At 50.1% G+C, this 22556-nt stretch overlaps 5 protein-coding genes across 5 annotated transcripts; all 5 read left to right on the top strand.

Moving 5' to 3' along the window:
* The first annotated feature begins 5732 nt into the window (after positions 1 to 5732).
* Positions 5733 to 6566, top strand: LOC138911350 (uncharacterized). Its single transcript, XM_070209923.1, has 2 exons — positions 5733 to 5878; positions 6005 to 6566. The coding sequence occupies exons 1-2, from the start codon at positions 5733 to 5735 to the stop codon at positions 6564 to 6566; spliced, it is 708 nt and encodes a 235-aa protein (XP_070066024.1).
* Positions 6567 to 9641: 3075 nt separating this feature from the next.
* On the top strand, positions 9642 to 10475 carry LOC138911349 (uncharacterized). Its single transcript, XM_070209922.1, has 2 exons — positions 9642 to 9787; positions 9914 to 10475. The coding sequence occupies exons 1-2, from the start codon at positions 9642 to 9644 to the stop codon at positions 10473 to 10475; spliced, it is 708 nt and encodes a 235-aa protein (XP_070066023.1).
* Positions 10476 to 13549: 3074 nt separating this feature from the next.
* On the top strand, positions 13550 to 14383 carry LOC138911348 (uncharacterized). The gene is made up of 2 exons (XM_070209921.1): positions 13550 to 13695; positions 13822 to 14383. Exons 1-2 carry the CDS (start codon positions 13550 to 13552, stop codon positions 14381 to 14383), a joined length of 708 nt encoding a protein of 235 aa, XP_070066022.1.
* A 3088-nt stretch (positions 14384 to 17471) lies between these two features.
* Positions 17472 to 18302, top strand: LOC138911347 (uncharacterized). The gene is made up of 2 exons (XM_070209920.1): positions 17472 to 17617; positions 17744 to 18302. The coding sequence occupies exons 1-2, from the start codon at positions 17472 to 17474 to the stop codon at positions 18300 to 18302; spliced, it is 705 nt and encodes a 234-aa protein (XP_070066021.1).
* Positions 18303 to 21683: 3381 nt separating this feature from the next.
* LOC138911346 (uncharacterized) lies at positions 21684 to 22220 on the top strand. The gene has a single exon (XM_070209919.1). The coding sequence runs from the start codon at positions 21684 to 21686 to the stop codon at positions 22218 to 22220; it is 537 nt and encodes a 178-aa protein (XP_070066020.1).
* Positions 22221 to 22556: the final 336 nt, after the last annotated feature.

Raw genomic sequence — 22556 nt, 5'->3', positions numbered from 1 at the left:
GAACACGGCAAACAAGGGGATATGGACACATAAGCTGATCACCAATCTGGAGCAATGGATTAGGAGCAGAATGGCGAAATGAACTTCCACCTAACACAGTTTTTCACTGGACACGGCGGGTATAGGAAGTATCTCCATAGGTTCAGGCATGAGGACTCTCCAGAGTGTCCGAACTGCCCAAATCCGGACGAAGACCCGGAACACGTGCTGTACCAATGCTCAAGGTACAGAGAGGTAGTAGGCTCTGTACCTCCACCGGAGGGACTGGGAGGGTTCATGCTGGAAGGAGAGGACAAGTGGAGAAATATAGGTCAGCTCATAATAGGCATCTAGAGGGATCTGAGACGATGCGAAAAGGAGCGACGACTAATGGATACTGCCTAAAATAGGCAACCCATCCCCGCGAAGTAATACTTTGCGGTGATCCCGCGGAAAATGTGGTGTGTAAGTGAGGGGGTGAGTTTAGTACGTAGGTGCTGACGGAATCAGCAAATCGTGCATACGGAGATTTTCACCTCCGTGCCGTAAGCAAAAAAAAAAAAAAAAAAAAAAAAAACACACACACACACATACGACACGACTACGTCGTTTGATAGAGTGCGGACGCGTTATTAACTGCCACTCGAAAAATAAACAAATCGGTAGTAAGAGGCACGCTCGAAAAGATGGGCTTAGTTCTAGACATCATATTTGAATGTGGAAGGTTCTCAGCGAACAGGCAGGAACTGGAGGACAGCTTGTGGACACCTATCACGGTGGACAACTTGGTCAGGAACATGTTGAAACATGTTGGAGAACGTACAAAGTTGGGAAGCAACCTGCACTTTGCAGCAGAAGTGATGCTGGAACTCAGGAGAGTTGAGCGCAATAGACGGAGAGCGGAGGAAGTTTAGGTAGCAAAAACATGCCTGTGAAGCTTTGCGGCCGATCCGCAGGCAATCTACGCTACCTAATTCACCATGTAACCCCCCTTACTATGTACATCCTTAGCATAAATTATTTATTATTTATATCCTTATATTTGTACAAATAAACATAATACAAAAAAAAACACATACACACACACACGTACACACACACACACAGACACACATCACACCGTGTGGCAAGCGACCCACAGAATACTACCACAGCTTGTCATTGCCTGTCGTACGAGGCGACTGAAATGATACGGTGATGTAATTGCTCGGAGAGGTCCCTCTAGTAAGCGAAAAGATTCTGACTGCCATTAACCTGGCAATGGCCAGATCGATTCCGTTCCTGGGCAAGTAAAGCAACTTGTGACCTCCGGCAGTGGCCAGGTATCCCCTGGGTAGGCGCTGCACACCCGTGATGCGCCTAGCTAATACGAGAAGGCGACTAACACTGAGACCAGTAACGTCTTAAGTTGCACACTCTGGACAACTCTACACGACAAGACGACCCCTGTGCTGACGGCTGACAGTATTCTAGCATCTCAGTAAGCGGAGTGAAGTCTGGCCGACAGGCCGAGGCACTGAGGGGTCAAATCCAAACACTGGACATTTCCCCAGAAAATATAAGTCTCCGAAAGGCGTACGGCCAAACACAGACGGCGACGATAAATCTGCCAGCGGGAAGCGCGAAAAAGGCCCTTTCAGTAGGTTTCCTGAAAGTAGGCTGGGTCAACTCAAGAATCCGCGAACGGATAAACATCACCAGATGTTTCAGATGCCTCGAGTTTGGACATCTAGCGAGACACTGCAAAAGTGATCTGGACAGATCGAATGTGCCGACGATGCGGAGGAAAGGACCATCTGGCTAAGGACTGCAAACAAGAGCCACAGTGCATGCTGTAAGGAAAGGAATGCCGACTGAAGTGGACACAGCTGAACCTCAACCACTGCGAGGCTGCTCAGGCTCTACTGACACAATCAATACGGGAGAGAAATACGGACGTCGTAATAATCTGCGACCCATACAAGCCTATCGCTGGAAGTGGCTGGGTGGCAAGTAAATGTGGAAAAGCGGTCATTTGGTCTCTCAAATCACCGGTCCAGAAGGTCAGAGCAGCAAACGACGGATTCGTGAGAGCAAAAATTAATGGAATCACCGTTTACAGTTGCTACGCACCCCAAGCTGGGAACTGCGGCAATTTCAGACCATGCTGGAAGAAATTTCAGAAGACGCTCGCTATAGAGATCCTCTCGTCATAGCCGGAGACTTTAACGCCTGGGCCGTGGAATGGGGAAGCAAGGAAACTAACGCGAGAGCGACCACCCTGGTAGAAGAGTTCGCGGCACTCGACTTGGGCCTTGCAAACGACGGGCAGGAGCTCACGTACTGCAAGGCCGGTAGAGGCTCTATAATAGACCTTACCCTGCTCAGCAGCTCACTGTATAGGCTAACTACATGGAAAGTCAGTAATAAATTCACATACAGCGACCACCGAGCAGTGCATTTCGAAATCCACGGAAAAGGACGGAGAAAACAGCAGCCCAAAACAACAGGCCCCAAATGGAAGGACAACGGCCTAGACGAGGAAACCTACACAGACTTCTTACGTCATGCGCAATGGACTTGGGCCACGGAGTTAGCAAATGACATGGTGTGGCAGCTCATGGAAAACATCTCGGATGCGTGCGACTTATCCGTGCCCAGGAGGATGCCAAACAAAAGAGGAGTACCTTGCTACTGGTAGAATGAGCAAATCAGCGATCTAAGGAAGGCCTGCCTGCGTGCTAGAAGGCGCTCTCAGCGTGTCCCAGGCCACCCAGACTTTGCATCTAGGCTGGAACACCTGCGTGCAGCCAAGCGAGACCTCAAGAGTAGTAGAGATACAGCCCAATCTGCCTACTGGACACGGTGGGAAAGGTACTGGAGACGATTGTATATGAGCGATTTCCTAGTGTCGTCGAAGACAAAGAGGCCCTGTCCAAACAGCAATACGGATTTCGCAATGCAAGGTCTACGGTCGATGCAATTAAGGCGGTGGTAGATATTGCCGCTAAAGAAATAGAGGGAAGCAGATGGAGGTGGGGAGATAAGGAGACTTGCGCGATGATTACGTTGGACATCCGCAATGCCTTTAACTCAGCATGGTCTCGTATACGGGAAGCCCTAGACCGAATAGGGATACCGTCCTCCGCTTTCCGTATAATATCCAACTACCTGTCCGATCGGGTATTGAGTTATGATACGGATGACGGTGCTAGGAGTTACACGGTCTCAGCAGGGGTCCCACAGGGTCGGTCCTGGGACCACTCCGGTGGAACATAATGTACGACGAGGTGCTCAGAGTGCAATTGACCCAAGGATGCAGAATCATAGGGTTCGCAGATGACCTAGCTCTAGTAGTGGTGGGCAAAGAAATAGAAGACGTGGAAGCGGCTGCAAATGAACCCATAAGAATCGTGGCCAGCTGGATGCGTGGCGCTAGCCTGGAGCTGGCAGGCTATAAAACAGAGGCGGTCCTCATCACAATCCACAAAATAGTCGAGTTTGCTAGATTTCAGGTAGACAGCGTTAGTAGGGTGATGTTAGACAGTAGGCTTAGCTTTCGACCGCACGTAGATTACGTTCGCCAGAAAGCAGCCAAAATGCAGGCGGCCCTTTCGAGGATGCTACCCAACATAGGAGGAGAGAGTTGTAGCCTCCGTGCTGCTCTATGCTGCACCGATATGGGCTTCAGCGGTTGCAAGCCAGAAAGGCCTCCGGAGGAAGATGTCAATCCCCTATAGGCTCAGTGCTTTGCGCACCATTTCTGGATTCCGGACGGTGTCGGACGCCACAGTATTGGCAGGAAAGCTGCCAGTAGATATACTGGCCAAGGAAATGGAGAACATTTACATGTTCCGAATATCCACGGGAGACGCCGTCTCAATCAATGGCAACTTGGCAGGAGAGATGGAACACGGCAAACAAGGGGATATGGACACATAAGCTGATCCCCAATCTGGAGCAATGGATTAGGAGCAGAATGGCGAAATGAACTTCCACCTAACACAGTTTTTCACTGGACACGGCGGGTATAGGAAGTATCTCCATAGGTTCAGGCATGAGGACTCTCCAGAGTGTCCGAACTGCCCAAATCCGGACGAAGACCCGGAACACGTGCTGTACCAATGCTCAAGGTACAGAGAGGTAGTAGGCTCTGTACCTCCACCGGTAGGGACTGGGAGCGTTCATGCTGGAAGGAGAGGACAAGTGGAGAAATATAAGTCAGCTCATAATAGGCATCTAGAGGGATCTGAGACGATGCGAAAAGGAGCGACGACTAATGGATACTGCCTAAAATAGGCAACCCATCCCCGCGAAGTAATACTTTGCGGTGATCCCGCGGCAAATGTGGTGTGTAAGTGGGGGGTGAGTTTAGTACGTAGGTGCTGACGGAATCAGCAAATCGTGCATACGGAGATTTTCACCTCCGTGCCGTAAGCAAAAAAAAAAAAAAAAAAAAAAAAAACACACACACACACATACGACACGACTACGTCGTTTGATAGAGTGCGGACGCGTTATTAACTGCCACTCGAAAAATAAACAAATCGGTAGTGAGAGGCACGCTCGAAAAGATGGGCTTAGTTCTAGACATCATATTTGAATGTGGAAGGTTCTCAGCGAACAGGCAGGAACTGGAGGACAGCTTGGGGAGACCTATCACGGTGGACAACTTGGTCAGGAACATGTTGGAACATGTTGGAGAACGTACAAAGTTGGGAAGCAACCTGCACTTTGCAGCAGAAGTGATGCTGGAACTCAGGAGAGTTGAGCGCAATAGACGGAGAGCGGAGGAAGTTTAGGTAGCAAAAACATGCCTGTGAAGCTTTGCGGCCGATCCGCAGGCAATCTACGCTACCTAATTCACCACGTACCCCCCCTTACTATGTACATCCTTAGCATAAATTATTTATTATTTATATCCTTATATTTGTGCAAATAAACATAATACAAAAAAAAAACACATACACACACACACGTACACACACACACACAGACACACACACACAGACACACACAGACACACACACACACACACACACATCAACCGTGTGGCAAGCGACCCACAGAATACTACCACAGCTTGTCATTGCTTGTCGTACGAGGCGACTGAAATGATACGGTGATGTAATTGCTCGGAGAGGTCCCTCTAGTAAGCGAAAAGATTCTGACTGCTATTATCCTGGCAATGGCCAGATCGATTCCGTTCCTGGGCAATTAAAGCAACTTGTGACCTCCGGCAGTGGCCAGGTATCCCCTGGGCAGGCGCTGCACACCCGTGATGCGCCTAGCTAATACGAGAAGGCGACTAACATTGAGACCAGTAACGTCTTAAGTTGCACACTCTGGACAACTCTACACGACAAGACGACCCCTGTGCTGACGGCTGACAGTATTCTAGCATCTCAGTAAGCGGAGTGAAATCTGGCCGACAGGCCGAGGCGCTGAGGGGTCAAATCCAAACACTGGACATTTCCCCAGAAAATATCAGTCTCCGAAAGGCGTACGGCCAAACACAGACGGCGACGATAAATCTGCCAGCGGGAAGCGCGAAAAAGGCCCTTTCAGTAGGTTTCCTGAAAGTAGGCTGGGTCAACTCAAGAATCCGCGAACGGATAAACATCACCAGATGTTTCAGATGCCTCGAGTTTGGACATCTAGCGAGACACTGCAAAAGTGATCTGGACAGATCGAATGTGCCGACGATGCGGAGGAAAGGACCATCTGGCTAAGGACTGCAAACAAGAGCCACAGTGCATGCTGTAAGGAAAGGAATGCCGACTGAAGTGGACACAGCTGAACCTCAACCACTGCGAGGCTGCTCAGGCTCTACTGACACAATCAATACGGGAGAGAAATACGGACGTCGCAATAATCTGCGAGCCATACAAGCCTATCGCTGGAAGTGGCTGGGTGGCAAGTAAATGTGGAAAAGCGGTCATTTGGTCTCTCAAATCACCGGTCCAGAAGGTCAGAGCAGCAAACGACGGATTCGTGAGAGCAAAAATTAATGGAATCACCGTTTACAGTTGCTACGCACCCCAAGCTGGGAACTGCGGCAATTTCAGACCATGCTGGAAGAAATTTCAGAAGACGCTCGCTATAGAGATCCTCTCGTCATAGCCGGAGACTTTAACGCCTGGGCCGTGGAATGGGGAAGCAAGAAAACTAACGCGAGAGCGACCACCCTGGTAGAAGAGTTCGCGGCACTCGACTTGGGCCTTGCAAACGACGGGCAGGAACTCACGTACTGCAAGGCCGGTAGAGGCTCTATTATAGACCTTACCCTGCTCAGCAGCTCACTGTATAGGCTAACTACATGGAAAGTCAGTAATGAATTCACATTCAGCGACCACCGAGCAGTGCATTTCGAAATCCACGGGAAAGGACGGAGAAAACAGCAGCCCAAAACAACAGGCCCCAAATGGAAGGACAACGGCCTAGACGAGGAAACCTACACGGACTTCTTACGTCATGCTCAATGGACTTGGGCCACGGAGTTAGCAAATGACATGGTGTGGCAGATCATGGAAAACATCTCGGATGCGTGCGACTTATCCGTGCCCAGGAGGATGCCAAGCAAAAGGGGAGTACCTTGCTACTGGTAGAATGAGCAAATCAGCGATCTAAGGAAGGCCTGCCTGCGTGCTAGAAGGCGCTCTCAGCGTGTCCGAGGCCACCCAGACTTTGCATCTAGGCTGGAACACCTGCGTGCAGCCAAGCGAGACCTCAAGAGTAGTAGAGATACAGGCCAATCTGCCTACTGGACACGGTGGGAAAGGTACTGGAGAGGATTGTATATAAGCGATTTCCTAGTGCCGTCGAAGACAAAGAGGCCCTGTCCAAACAGCAATACGGATTTCGCAATGCAAGGTTTACGGTCACTGCAATTAAGGCGGTGGTAGATATTGCCGCTAAAGAAATAGAGGGAAGCAGATGGAGGTGGGGAGATAATGAGACTTGCGCGATGATTACGTTGGACATCCACAATGCCTTTAACTCAGCATGCTGGTCTCGTATACGGGAAGCCCTAGACCGAATAGGGATACCGTCCTCCGCTTTCCGTATAATATCCAACTACCTGTCCGATCGGGTATTGAGTTATGATACGGATGACGGTGCTAGGAGTTACACGGTCTCAGCAGGGGTCCCACAGGGTCGGTCCTGGGACCACTCCGGTGGAACATAATGTACGACGAGGTGCTCAGAGTGCAATTGACCCAGGGATGCAGAATCATAGGGTTCGCAGATGACCTAGCTCTAGTAGTGGTGGGCAAAGAAATAGAAGACGTGGAAGCGGCTGCAAATGATCCCATAAGAATCGTGGCCAGCTGGATGCGTGGCGCTAGCCTGGAGCTGGCAGGCTATAAAACAGAAGCGGTCCTCATCACAATTCACAAAATAGTCGAGTTTGCTAGATTTCAGGTAGACAGCGTTAGTAGGGTGATGTTAGACAGTAGGCTTAGCTTTCGACCGCACGTAGATTACGTTCGCCAGAAAGCAGCCAAAATGCAGGCGGCCCTTTCGAGGATGCTACCCACCATAGGAGGAGAGAGTTGTAGCCTCCGTGCTGCTCTATGCTGCACCGATATGGGCTTCAGCGGTTGCAAGCCAGAAAGGCCTCGGGAGGAAGATGTCAATCCCCTATAGGCTCAGTGCTTTGCGCACCATTTCTGGATTCCGGACGGTGTCGGACGCCACAGTATTGGCAGGAAAGCTGCCAGTAGATATACTGGCCAAGGAAATGGAGAACATTTACATGTTCCGAATATCCACGGGAGACGCCGTCTCAATCAATGGCAACTTGGCAGGAGAAATGGAACACGGCAAACAAGGGGATATGGACACATAAGCTGATCACCAATCTGGAGCAATGGATTAGGAGCAGAATGGCGAAATGAACTTCCACCTAACACAGTTTTTCACTGGACACGGCGGGTATAGGAAGTATCTCCATAGGTTCAGGCATGAGGACTCTCCAGAGTGTCCGAACTGCCCAAATCCGGACGAAGACCCGGAACACGTGCTGTACCAATGCTCAAGGTACAGAGAGGTAGTAGGCTCTGTACCTCCACCGGAGGGACTGGGAGGGTTCATGCTGGAAGGAGAGGACAAGTGGAGAAATATAGGTCAGCTCATAATAGGCATCTAGAGGGATCTGAGACGATGCGAAAAGGAGCGACGACTAATGGATACTGCCTAAAATAGGCAACCCATCCCCGCGAAGTAATACTTTGCGGTGATCCCGCGGAAAATGTGGTGTGTAAGTGAGGGGGTGAGTTTAGTACGTAGGTGCTGACGGAATCAGCAAATCGTGCATACGGAGATTTTCACCTCCGTGACGTAAGCAAAAAAAAAAAAAAAAAAAAAAAAAACACACACACACACATACGACACGACTACGTCGTTTGATAGAGTGCGGACGCGTTATTAACTGCCACTCGAAAAATAAACAAATCGGTAGTAAGAGGCACGCTCGAAAAGATGGGCTTAGTTCTAGACATCATATTTGAATGTGGAAGGTTCTCAGCGAACAGGCAGGAACTGGAGGACAGCTTGTGGACACCTATAACGGTGGACAACTTGGTCAGGAACATGTTGAAACATGTTGGAGAACGTACAAAGTTGGGAAGCAACCTGCACTTTGCAGCAGAAGTGATGCTGGAACTCAGGAGAGTTGAGCGCAATAGACGGAGAGCGGAGGAAGTTTAGGTAGCAAAAACATGCCTGTGAAGCTTTGCGGCCGATCCGCAGGCAATCTACGCTACCTAATTCACCATGTAACCCCCCTTACTATGTACATCCTTAGCATAAATTATTTATTATTTATATCCTTATATTTGTACAAATAAACATAATACAAAAAAAAAACACATACACACACACACGTACACACACACACACAGACACACACACACACACACACACACACACACACACACAGACACACATCACACCGTGTGGCAAGCGACCCACAGAATACTACCACAGCTTGTCATTGCCTGTCGTACGAGGCGACTGAAATGATACGGTGATGTAATTGCTCGGAGAGGTCCCTCTAGTAAGCGAAAAGATTCTGACTGCCATTAACCTGGCAATGGCCAGATCGATTCCGTTCCTGGGCAAGTAAAGCAACTTGTGACCTCCGGCAGTGGCCAGGTATCCCCTGGGTAGGCGCTGCACACCCGTGATGCGCCTAGCTAATACGAGAAGGCGACTAACACTGAGACCAGTAACGTCTTAAGTTGCACACTCTGGACAACTCTACACGACAAGACGACCCCTGTGCTGACGGCTGACAGTATTCTAGCATCTCAGTAAGCGGAGTGAAATCTGGCCGACAGGCCGAGGCACTGAGGGGTCAAATCCAAACACTGGACATTTCCCCAGAAAATATAAGTCTCCGAAAGGCGTACGGCCAAACACAGACGGCGACGATAAATCTGCCAGCGGGAAGCGCGAAAAAGGCCCTTTCAGTAGGTTTCCTGAAAGTAGGCTGGGTCAACTCAAGAATCCGCGAACGGATAAACATCACCAGATGTTTCAGATGCCTCGAGTTTGGACATCTAGCGAGACACTGCAAAAGTGATCTGGACAGATCGAATGTGCCGACGATGCGGAGGAAAGGACCATCTGGCTAAGGACTGCAAACAAGAGCCACAGTGCATGCTGTAAGGAAAGGAATGCCGACTGAAGTGGACACAGCTGAACCTCAACCACTGCGAGGCTGCTCAGGCTCTACTGACACAATCAATACGGGAGAGAAATACGGACGTCGTAATAATCTGCGACCCATACAAGCCTATCGCTGGAAGTGGCTGGGTGGCAAGTAAATGTGGAAAAGCGGTCATTTGGTCTCTCAAATCACCGGTCCAGAAGGTCAGAGCAGCAAACGACGGATTCGTGAGAGCAAAAATTAATGGAATCACCGTTTACAGTTGCTACGCACTCCAAGCTGGGAACTGCGGCAATTTCAGACCATGCTGGAAGAAATTTCAGAAGACGCTCGCTATAGAGATCCTCTCGTCATAGCCGGAGACTTTAACGCCTGGGCCGTGGAATGGGGAAGCAAGGAAACTAACGCGAGAGCGACCACCCTGGTAGAAGAGTTCGCGGCACTCGACTTGGGCCTTGCAAACGACGGGCAGGAGCTCACGTACTGCAAGGCCGGTAGAGGCTCTATAATAGACCTTACCCTGCTCAGCAGCTCACTGTATAGGCTAACTACATGGAAAGTCAGTAATAAATTCACATACAGCGACCACCAAGCAGTGCATTTCGAAATCCACGGAAAAGGACGGAGAAAACAGCAGCCCAAAACAACAGGCCCCAAATGGAAGGACAACGGCCTAGACGAGGAAACCTACACAGACTTCTTACGTCATGCGCAATGGACTTGGGCCACGGAGTTAGCAAATGACATGGTGTGGCAGCTCATGGAAAACATCTCGGATGCGTGCGACTTATCCGTGCCCAGGAGGATGCCAAACAAAAGAGGAGTACCTTGCTACTGGTAGAATGAGCAAATCAGCGATCTAAGGAAGGCCTGCCTGCGTGCTAGAAGGCGCTCTCAGCGTGTCCCAGGCCACCCAGACTTTGCATCTAGGCTGGAACACCTGCGTGCAGCCAAGCGAGACCTCAAGAGTAGTAGAGATACAGCCCAATCTGCCTACTGGACACGGTGGGAAAGGTACTGGAGACGATTGTATATGAGCGATTTCCTAGTGTCGTCGAAGACAAAGAGGCCCTGTCCAAACAGCAATACGGATTTCGCAATGCAAGGTCTACGGTCGATGCAATTAAGGCGGTGGTAGATATTGCCGCTAAAGAAATAGAGGGAAGCAGATGGAGGTGGGGAGATAAGGAGACTTGCGCGATGATTACGTTGGACATCCGCAATGCCTTTAACTCAGCATGGTCTCGTATACGGGAAGCCCTAGACCGAATAGGGATACCGTCCTCCGCTTTCCGTATAATATCCAACTACCTGTCCGATCGGGTATTGAGTTATGATACGGATGACGGTGCTAGGAGTTACACGGTCTCAGCAGGGGTCCCACAGGGTCGGTCCTGGGACCACTCCGGTGGAACATAATGTACGACGAGGTGCTCAGAGTGCAATTGACCCAAGGATGCAGAATCATAGGGTTCGCAGATGACCTAGCTCTAGTAGTGGTGGGCAAAGAAATAGAAGACGTGGAAGCGGCTGCAAATGAACCCATAAGAATCGTGGCCAGCTGGATGCGTGGCGCTAGCCTGGAGCTGGCAGGCTATAAAACAGAGGCGGTCCTCATCACAATCCACAAAATAGTCGAGTTTGCTAGATTTCAGGTAGACAGCGTTAGTAGGGTGATGTTAGACAGTAGGCTTAGCTTTCGACCGCACGTAGATTACGTTCGCCAGAAAGCAGCCAAAATGCAGGCGGCCCTTTCGAGGATGCTACCCAACATAGGAGGAGAGAGTTGTAGCCTCCGTGCTGCTCTATGCTGCACCGATATGGGCTTCAGCGGTTGCAAGCCAGAAAGGCCTCCGGAGGAAGATGTCAATCCCCTATAGGCTCAGTGCTTTGCGCACCATTTCTGGATTCCGGACGGTGTCGGACGCCACAGTATTGGCAGGAAAGCTGCCAGTAGATATACTGGCCAAGGAAATGGAGAACATTTACATGTTCCGAATATCCACGGGAGACGCCGTCTCAATCAATGGCAACTTGGCAGGAGAGATGGAACACGGCAAACAAGGGGATATGGACACATAAGCTGATCCCCAATCTGGAGCAATGGATTAGGAGCAGAATGGCGAAATGAACTTCCACCTAACACAGTTTTTCACTGGACACGGCGGGTATAGGAAGTATCTCCATAGGTTCAGGTATGAGGACTCTCCAGAGTGTCCGAACTGCCCAAATCCGGACGAAGACCCGGAACACGTGCTGTACCAATGCTCAAGGTACAGAGAGGTAGTAGGCTCTGTACCTCCACCGGTAGGGACTGGGAGCGTTCATGCTGGAAGGAGAGGACAAGTGGAGAAATATAAGTCAGCTCATAATAGGCATCTAGAGGGATCTGAGACGATGCGAAAAGGAGCGACGACTAATGGATACTGCCTAAAATAGGCAACCCATCCCCGCGAAGTAATACTTTGCGGTGATCCCGCGGCAAATGTGGTGTGTAAGTGGGGGGTGAGTTTAGTACGTAGGTGCTGACGGAATCAGCAAATCGTGCATACGGAGATTTTCACCTCCGTGCCGTAAGCAAAAAAAAAAAAAAAAAAAAAAAAAAACACACACACACACATACGACACGACTACGTCGTTTGATAGAGTGCGGACGCGTTATTAACTGCCACTCGAAAAATAAACAAATCGGTAGTGAGAGGCACGCTCGAAAAGATGGGCTTAGTTCTAGACATCATATTTGAATGTGGAAGGTTCTCAGCGAACAGGCAGGAACTGGAGGACAGCTTGGGGAGACCTATCACGGTGGACAACTTGGTCAGGAACATGTTGGAACATGTTGGAGAACGTACAAAGTTGGGAAGCAACCTGCACTTTGCAGCAGAAGTGATGCTGGAACTCAGGAGAGTTGAGCGCAATAGACGGAGAGCGGAGGAAGTTTAGGTAGCAAAAACATGCCTGTGAAGCTTTGCGGCCGATCCGCAGGCAATCTACGCTACCTAATTCACCACGTACCCCCCCTTACTATGTACATCCTTAGCATAAATTATTTATTATTTATATCCTTATATTTGTGCAAATAAACATAATACAAAAAAAAAACACATACACACACACACGTACACACACACACACAGACACACACACACAGACACACACAGACACACACACACACACACACACATCAACCGTGTGGCAAGCGACCCACAGAATACTACCACAGCTTGTCATTGCTTGTCGTACGAGGCGACTGAAATATTACGGTGATGTAATTGCTCGGAGAGGTCCCTCTAGTAAGCGAAAAGATTCTGACTGCTATTATCCTGGCAATGGCCAGATCGATTCCGTTCCTGGGCAATTAAAGCAACTTGTGACCTCCGGCAGTGGCCAGGTATCCCCTGGGCAGGCGCTGCACACCCGTGATGCGCCTAGCTAATACGAGAAGGCGACTAACATTGAGACCAGTAACGTCTTAAGTTGCACACTCTGGACAACTCTACACGACAAGACGACCCCTGTGCTGACGGCTGACAGTATTCTAGCATCTCAGTAAGCGGAGTGAAATCTGGCCGACAGGCCGAGGCGCTGAGGGGTCAAATCCAAACACTGGACATTTCCCCAGAAAATATCAGTCTCCGAAAGGCGTACGGCCAAACACAGACGGCGACGATAAATCTGCCAGCGGGAAGCGCGAAAAAGGCCCTTTCAGTAGGTTTCCTGAAAGTAGGCTGGGTCAACTCAAGAATCCGCGAACGGATAAACATCACCAGATGTTTCAGATGCCTCGAGTTTGGACATCTAGCGAGACACTGCAAAAGTGATCTGGACAGATCGAATGTGCCGACGATGCGGAGGAAAGGACCATCTGGCTAAGGACTGCAAACAAGAGCCACAGTGCATGCTGTAAGGAAAGGAATGCCGACTGAAGTGGACACAGCTGAACCTCAACCACTGCGAGGCTGCTCAGGCTCTACTGACACAATCAATACGGGAGAGAAATACGGACGTCGCAATAATCTGCGAGCCATACAAGCCTATCGCTGGAAGTGGCTGGGTGGCAAGTAAATGTGGAAAAGCGGTCATTTGGTCTCTCAAATCACCGGTCCAGAAGGTCAGAGCAGCAAACGACGGATTCGTGAGAGCAAAAATTAATGGAATCACCGTTTACAGTTGCTACGCACCCCAAGCTGGGAACTGCGGCAATTTCAGACCATGCTGGAAGAAATTTCAGAAGACGCTCGCTATAGAGATCCTCTCGTCATAGCCGGAGACTTTAACGCCTGGGCCGTGGAATGGGGAAGCAAGAAAACTAACGCGAGAGCGACCACCCTGGTAGAAGAGTTCGCGGCACTCGACTTGGGCCTTGCAAACGACGGGCAGGAACTCACGTACTGCAAGGCCGGTAGAGGCTCTATTATAGACCTTACCCTGCTCAGCAGCTCACTGTATAGGCTAACTACATGGAAAGTCAGTAATAAATTCACATACAGCGACCACCGAGCAGTGCATTTCGAAATCCACGGAAAAGGACGGAGAAAACAGCAGCCCAAAACAACAGGCCCCAAATGGAAGGACAACGGCCTAGACGAGGAAACCTACACAGACTTCTTACGTCATGCGCAATGGACTTGGGCCACGGAGTTAGCAAATGACATGGTGTGGCAGCTCATGGAAAATATCTCGGATGCGTGCGACTTATCCGTGCCCAGGAGGATGCCAAACAAAAGAGGAGTACCTTGCTACTGGTAGAATGAGCAAATCAGCGATCTAAGGAAGGCCTGCCTGCCTGCTGGAAGGCGCTCTCAGCGTGTCCGAGGCCACCCAGACTTTGCATCTAGGCTGGAACACCTGCGTGCAGCCAAGCGAGACCTCAAGAGTAGTAGAGATACAGCCCAATCTGTCTACTGGACACGGTGGGAAAGGTACTGGAGACGATTGTATATGAGCGATTTCCTAGTGTCGTCGAAGACAAAGAGGCCCTGTCCAAACAGCAATACGGATTTCGCAATGCAAGGTCTACGGTCGATGCAATTAAGGCGGTGGTAGATATTGCCGCTAAAGAAATAGAGGGAAGCAGATGGAGGTGGGGAGATAAGAAGACTTGCGCGATGATTACGTTGGACATCCGCAATGCCTTTAACTCAGCATGCTGGTCTCGTATACGGGAAGCCCTAGACCGAATAGGGATACCGTCCTCCGCTTTCCGTATAATATCCAACTACCTGTCCGATCGGGTATTGAGTTATGATACGGATGACGGTGCTAGGAGTTACACGGTCTCAGCAGGGGTCCCACAGGGTCGGTCCTGGGACCACTCCGGTGGAACATAATGTACGACGAGGTGCTCAGAGTGCAATTGACCCAGGGATGCAGAATCATAGGGTTCGCAGATGACCTAGCTCTAGTAGTGGTGGGCAAAGAAATAGAAGACGTGGAAGCGGCTGCAAATGAACCCATAAGAATCGTGGCCAGCTGGATGCGTGGCGCTAGCCTGGAGCTGGCAGGCTATAAAACAGAGGCGGTCCTCATCACAATCCACAAAATAGTCGAGTTTGCTAGATTTCAGGTAGACAGCGTTAGTAGGGTGATGTTAGACAGTAGGCTTAGCTTTCGACCGCACGTAGATTACGTTCGCCAGAAAGCAGCCAAAATGCAGGCGGCCCTTTCGAGGATGCTACCCAACATAGGAGGAGAGAGTTGTAGCCTCCGTGCTGCTCTATGCTGCACCGATATGGGCTTCAGCGGTTGCAAGCCAGAAAGGCCTCCGGAGGAAGATGTCAATCCCCTATAGGCTCAGTGCTTTGCGCACCATTTCTGGATTCCGGACGGTGTCGGACGCCACAGTATTGGCAGGAAAGCTGCCAGTAGATATACTGGCCAAGGAAATGGAGAACATTTACATGTTCCGAATATCCACGGGAGACGCCGTCTCAATCAATGGCAATTTGGCAGGAGAGATGGAACACGGCAAACAAGGGGATATGGACACATAAGCTGATCCCCAATCTGGAGCAATGGATTAGGAGCAGAATGGCGAAATGAACTTCCACCTAACACAGTTTTTCACTGGACACGGTGGGTATAGGAAGTATCTCCATAGGTTCAGGCATGAGGACTCTCCAGAGTGTCCGAACTGCCCAAATCCGGACGAAGACCCGGAACACGTGCTGTACCAATGCTCAAGGTACAGAGAGGTAGTAGGCTCTGTACCTCCACCGGTAGGGACTGGGAGCGTTCATGCTGGAAGGAGAGGACAAGTGGAGAAATATAAGTCAGCTCATAATAGGCATCTAGAGGGATCTGAGACGATGCGAAAAGGAGCGACGACTAATGGATACTGCCTAAAATAGGCAACCCATCCCCGCGAAGTAATACTTTGCGGTGATCCCGCGGCAAATGTGGTGTGTAAGTGGGGGGTGAGTTTAGTACGTAGGTGCTGACGGAATCAGCAAATCGTGCATACGGAGATTTTCACCTCCGTGCCGTGAGCAGAAAAAAAAAAAAAAAAAAAAACACACACACACACATACGACACGACTACGTCGTTTGATAGAGTGCGGACGCGTTATTAACTGCCACTCGTAAAATAAACAAATCGGTAGTGAGAGGCACGCTCGAAAAGATGGGCTTAGTTCTAGACATCATATTTGAATGTGGAAGGTTCTCAGCGAACAGGCAGGAACTGGAGGACAGCTTGGGGAGACCTATCACGGTGGACAACTTGGTCAGGAACATGTTGGAACATTTTGGAGAACGTACAAAGTTGGGAAGCAACCTGCACTTTGCAGCAGAAGTGATGCTGGAACTCAGGAGAGTTGAGCGCAATACACGGAGAGCGGAGGAAGTTTAGGTAGCAAAAACATGCCTGTGAAGCTTTGCGGCCGATCCGCAGGCAATCTACGCTACCTAATTCACCACGTACCCCCCCTTACTATGTACATCCTTAGCATAAATTATTTATTATTTATATCCTTATATTTGTGCAAATAAACATAATACAAAAAAAAAACACATACACACACACACGTACACACACACACACACACACACACACAGACACACACAGACACACACACACACACACACACACACACACACATCAACCGTGTGGCAAGCGACCCACAGAATACTACCACAGCTTGTCATTGCTTGTCGCCTCGTACGAAATGATGACTGAAATGATACGGTGATGTAATTGCTCGGAGAGGTCCCTCTAGTAAGCGAAAAGATTCTGACTGCTATTAACCTGGCAATGGCCAGATCGATTCCGTTCCTGGGCAATTAAAGCAACTTGTGACCTTCGGCAGTGGCCAGGTATCCCCTGGGTAGGCGCTGCACACCCGTGATGCGCCTAGCTAATACGAGAAGGCGACTAACATTGAGACCAGTAACGTCTTAAGTTGCACACTCTGGACAACTCTACACGACAAGACGACCCCTGTGCTGACGGCTGACAGTATTCTAGCATCTCAGTAAGCGGAGTGAAATCTGGCCGACAGGCCGAGGCGCTGAGGGGTCAAATCCAAACACTGGACATTTCCCCAGAAAATATCAGTCTCCGAAAGGCGTACGGCCAAACACAGACGGCGACGATAAATCTGCCAGCGGGAAGCGCGAAAAAGGCCCTTTCAGTAGGTTTCCTGAAAGTAGGCTGAGTCAACTCAAGAATCCGCGAACGGATAAACATCACCAGATGTTTCAGATGCCTCGAGTTTGGACATCTAGCGAGACACTGCAAGAGTGATCTGGACAGATCGAATGTGCCGACGATGCGGGGAAAGGACCATCTGGCTAAGGGCTGCAAACAAGAGCCACAGTGCATGCTGTAAGGAAAGGAATGCCGACTGAAGTGGACACAGCTGAACCTCAACCACTGCGAGGCTGCTCAGGCTCTACTGACACAATCAATACGGGAGAGAAATACGGACGTCGCAATAATCTGCGAGCCATACAAGACTATCGCTGGAAGTGGCTGGGTGGCAAGTAAATGTGGAAAAGCGGTCATTTGGTCTCTCAAATCACCGGTCCAGGAGGTCAGAGCAGCAAACGACGGATTCGTGAGAGCAAAAATTAATGGAATCACCGTTCACAGTTGCTACGCACCCCAAGCTGGGAACTGCGGCAATTTCAGACCATGCTGGAAGAAATTTCAGAAGACGCTCGCTATAGAGATCCTCTCGACATAGCCGGAGACTTTAACGCCTGGGCCGTGGAATGGGGAAGCAAGGAAACTAACGCGAGAGCGACCACCCTGCTAGAAGAGTTCGCGGCACTCGACTTGGGCCTTGCAAACGACGGGCAGGAGCTCACGTACTGCAAGGCCGGTAGAGGCTCTATTATAGACCTTACCCTGCTCAGCAGCTCACTGTATAGGCTAACTACATGGAATGTCAGTAATGAATTCACATTCAGCGACCACCGAGCAGTGCATTTCGAAATCCACGGGAAAGGACGGAGAAAACAGCAGCCCAAAACAACAGGCCCCAAATGGAAGGACAACGGCCTAGACGAGGAAACCACAGACTTCTTACGTCATGCTCAATGGACTTGGGCCACGGAGTTAGCAAATGACATGGTGTGGCAGCTCATGGAAAACATCTCGGATGCGTGCGACTTATCCGTGCCCAGGAGGATGCCAAACAAAAGAGGAGTACCTTGCTACTGGTAGAATGAGCAAATCAGCGATCTAAGGAAGGCCTGCCTGCGTGCTAGAAGGCAGTCTCAGCGTGTCCGAGGCCACCCAGACTTTGCATCTAGGCTGGAACACCTGCGTGCAGCCAAGCGAGACCTCAAGAGTAGTAGAGATACAGCCCAATCTGCCTACTGGACACGGTGGGAAAGGTACTGGAGACGATTGTATATGAGCGATTTCCTAGTGTCGTCGAAGACAAAGAGGCCCTGTCCAAACAGCAATACGGATTTCGCAATGCAAGGTCTACGGTCGATGCAATTAAGGCGGTGGTAGATATTGCCGCTAAAGAAATAGAGGGAAGCAGATGGAGGTGGGGAGATAAGAAGACTTGCGCGATGATAACGTTGGACATCCGCGATGCCTTTAACTCAGCATGCTGGTCTCGTATACGGGAAGCCCTAGACCGAATAGGGATACCGTCCTCCGCTTTCCGTATAATATCCAACTACCTGTCCGATCGGGTATTGAGTTATGATACGGATGACGGTGCTAGGAGTTACACGGTCTCAGCAGGGGTCCCACAGGGTCGGTCCTGGGACCACTCCGGTGGAACATAATGTACGACGAGGTGCTCAGAGTGCAATTGACCCAGGGATGCAGAATCATAGGGTTCGCAGATGACCTAGCTCTAGTAGTGGTGGGCAAAGAAATAGAAGACGTGGAAGCGGCTGCAAATGAACCCATAAGAATCGTGGCCAGCTGGATGCGTGGCGCTAGCCTGGAGCTGGCAGGCTATAAAACAGAGGCGGTCCTCATCACAATCCACAAAATAGTCGAGTTTGCTAGATTTCAGGTAGACAGCGTTAGTAGGGTGATGTTAGACAGTAGGCTTAGCTTTCGACCGCACGTAGATTACGTTCGCCAGAAAGCAGCCAAAATGCAGGCGGCCCTTTCGAGGATGCTACCCAACATAGGAGGAGAGAGTTGTAGCCTCCGTGCTGCTCTATGCTGCACCGATATGGGCTTCAGCGGTTGCAAGCCAGAAAGGCCTCCGGAGGAAGATGTCAATCCCCTATAGGCTCAGTGCTTTGCGCACCATTTCTGGATTCCGGACGGTGTCGGACGCCACAGTATTGGCAGGAAAGCTGCCAGTAGATATACTGGCCAAGGAAATGGAGAACATTTACATGTTCCGAATATCCACGGGAGACGCCGTCTCAATCAATGGCAACTTGGCAGGAGAGATGGAACACGGCAAACAAGGGGATATGGACACATAAGCTGATCCCCAATCTGGAGCAATGGATTAGGAGCAGAATGGCGAAATGAACTTCCACCTAACACAGTTTTTCACTGGACACGGCGGGTATAGGAAGTATCTCCATAGGTTCAGGCATGAGGACTCTCCAGAGTGTCCGAACTGCCCAAATCCGGACGAAGACCCGGAACACGTGCTGTACCAATGCTCAAGGTACAGAGAGGTAGTAGGCTCTGTACCTCCACCGGTAGGGACTGGGATCGTTCATGCTGGAAGGAGAGGACAAGTGGAGAAATATAAGTCAGCTCATAATAGGCATCTAGAGGGATCTGAGACGATGCGAAAAGGAGCGACGACTAATGGATACTGCCTAAAATAGGCAACCCATCCCCGCGAAGTAATACTTTGCGCTGATCCCGCGGCAAATGTGGTGTGTAAGTGGGGGGTGAGTTTAGTACGTAGGTGCTGACGGAATCAGCAAATCGTGCATACGGAGATTTTCACCTCCGTGCCGTAAGCAAAAAAAAAAAAAAAAAAAAACACACACACACACATACGACACGACTACGTCGTTTGATAGAGTGCGGACGCGTTATTAACTGCCACTCGTAAAATAAATCGGTAGTGAGAGGCACGCTCGAAAAGATGGGCTTAGTTCTAGACATCATATTTGAATGTGGAAGGTTCTCAGCGAACAGGCAGGAACTGGAGGACAGCTTGGGGAGACCTATCACGGTGGACAACTTGGTCAGGAACATGTTGGAACATGTTGGAGAACGTACAAAGTTGGGAAGCAACCTGCACTTTGCAGCAGAAGTGATGCTGGAACTCAGGAGAGTTGAGCGCAATAGACGGAGAGCGGAGAAAGTTTAGGTAGCAAAAACATGCCTGTGAAGCTTTGCGGCCGATCCGCAGGCAATCTACGCTACCTAATTCACCACGTACCCCCCCTTACTATGTACATCCTTAGCATAAATTATTTATTATTTATATCCTTATATTTGTGCAAATAAACATAATACAAAAAAAAAACACATACACACACACACGTACACACACACACACAGACACACACACACAGACACACACAGACACACACACACACACACACACACACACACACATCAACCGTGTGGCAAGCGACCCACAGAATACTACCACAGCTTCTCATTGCTTGTCGCCTCGTACGAAATGATGACTGAAATGATACGGTGATGTAATTGCTCGGAGAGGTCCCTCTAGTAAGCGAAAAGATTCTGACTGCTATTAACCTGGCAATGGCCAGATCGATTCCGTTCCTGGGCAATTAAAGCAACTTGTGACCTCCGGCAGTGGCCAGGTATCCCCTGGGTAGGCGCTGCACACCCGTGATGCGCCTAGCTAATACGAGAAGGCGACTAACATTGAGACCAGTAACGTCTTAAGTTGCACACTCTGGACAACTCTACACGACAAGACGACCCCTGTGCTGACGGCTGACAGTATTCTAGCATCTCAGTAAGCGGAGTGAAATCTGGCCGACAGGCCGAGGCGCTGAGGGGTCAAATCCAAACACTGGACATTTCCCCAGAAAATATCAGTCTCCGAAAGGCGTACGGCCAAACACAGACGGCGACGATAAATCTGCCAGCGGGAAGCGCGAAAAAGGCCCTTTCAGTAGGTTTCCTGAAAGTAGGCTGAGTCAACTCAAGAATCCGCGAACGGATAAACATCACCAGATGTTTCAGATGCCTCGAGTTTGGACATCTAGCGAGACACTGCAAAAGTGATCTGGACAGATCGAATGTGCCGACGATGCGGGGAAAGGACCATCTGGCTAAGGGCTGCAAACAAGAGCCACAGTGCATGCTGTAAGGAAAGGAATGCCGACTGAAGTGGACACAGCTGAACCTCAACCACTGCGAGGCTGCTCAGGCTCTACTGACACAATCAATACGGGAGAGAAATACGGACGTCGCAATAATCTGCGAGCCATACAAGACTATCGCTGAAAGTGGCTGGGTGGCAAGTAAATGTGGAAAAGCGGTCATTTGGTCTCTCAAATCACCGGTCCAGGAGGTCAGAGCAGCAAACGACGGATTCGTGAGAGCAAAAATTAATGGAATCACCGTTCACAGTTGCTACGCACCCCAAGCTGGGAACTGCGGCAATTTCAGACCATGCTGGAAGAAATTTCAGAGGACGCTCGCTATAGAGATCCTCTCGTCATAGCCGGAGACTTTAACGCCTGGGCCGTGGAATGGGGAAGCAAGGAAACTAACGCGAGAGCGACCACCCTGCTAGAAGAGTTCGCGGCACTCGACTTGGGCCTTGCAAACGACGGGCAGGAGCTCACGTACTGCAAGGCCGGTAGAGGCTCTATTATAGACCTTACCCTGCTCAGCAGCTCACTGTATAGGCTAACTACATGGAAAGTCAGTAATGAATTCACATTCAGCGACCACCGAGCAGTGCATTTCGAAATCCACGGGAAAGGACGGAGAAAACAGCAGCCCAAAACAACAGGCCCCAAATGGAAGGACAACGGCCTAGACGAGGAAACCTACACAGACTTCTTACGTCATGCTCAATGGACTTGGGCCACGGAGTTAGCAAATGACATGGTGTGGCAGCTCATGGAAAACATCTCGGATGCGTGCGACTTATCCGTGCCCAGGAGGATGCCAAACAAAAGAGGAGTACCTTGCTACTGGTAGAATGAGCAAATCAGCGATCTAAGGAAGGCCTGCCTGCGTGCTAGAAGGCGCTCTCAGCGTATCCGAGGCCACCCAGACTTTGCATCTAGGCTGGAACACCTGCGTGCAGCCAAGCGAGACCTCAAGAGTAGTAGAGATACAGGCCAATCTGCCTACTGGACACGGTGGGAAAGGTACTGGAGACGATTGTTTATGAGCGATTTCCTAGTGTCGTCGAAGACAAAGAGGCCCTGTCCACACAGCAATACGGATTTCGCAATGCAAGGTCTACGGTCGATGCAATTAAGGCAGTGGTAGATATTGCCGCTAAAGAAATAGAGGGAAGCAGATGGAGGT

Source organism: Drosophila virilis, chromosome 5 (assembly GCF_030788295.1).
Source record: "Drosophila virilis strain 15010-1051.87 chromosome 5, Dvir_AGI_RSII-ME, whole genome shotgun sequence".
NCBI classification, from domain to species: domain Eukaryota; kingdom Metazoa; phylum Arthropoda; class Insecta; order Diptera; family Drosophilidae; genus Drosophila; species Drosophila virilis.
The sequence above is the reverse complement of the archived record's forward strand: the minus strand, read 5'-3'. Positions and strand labels throughout refer to the sequence as shown.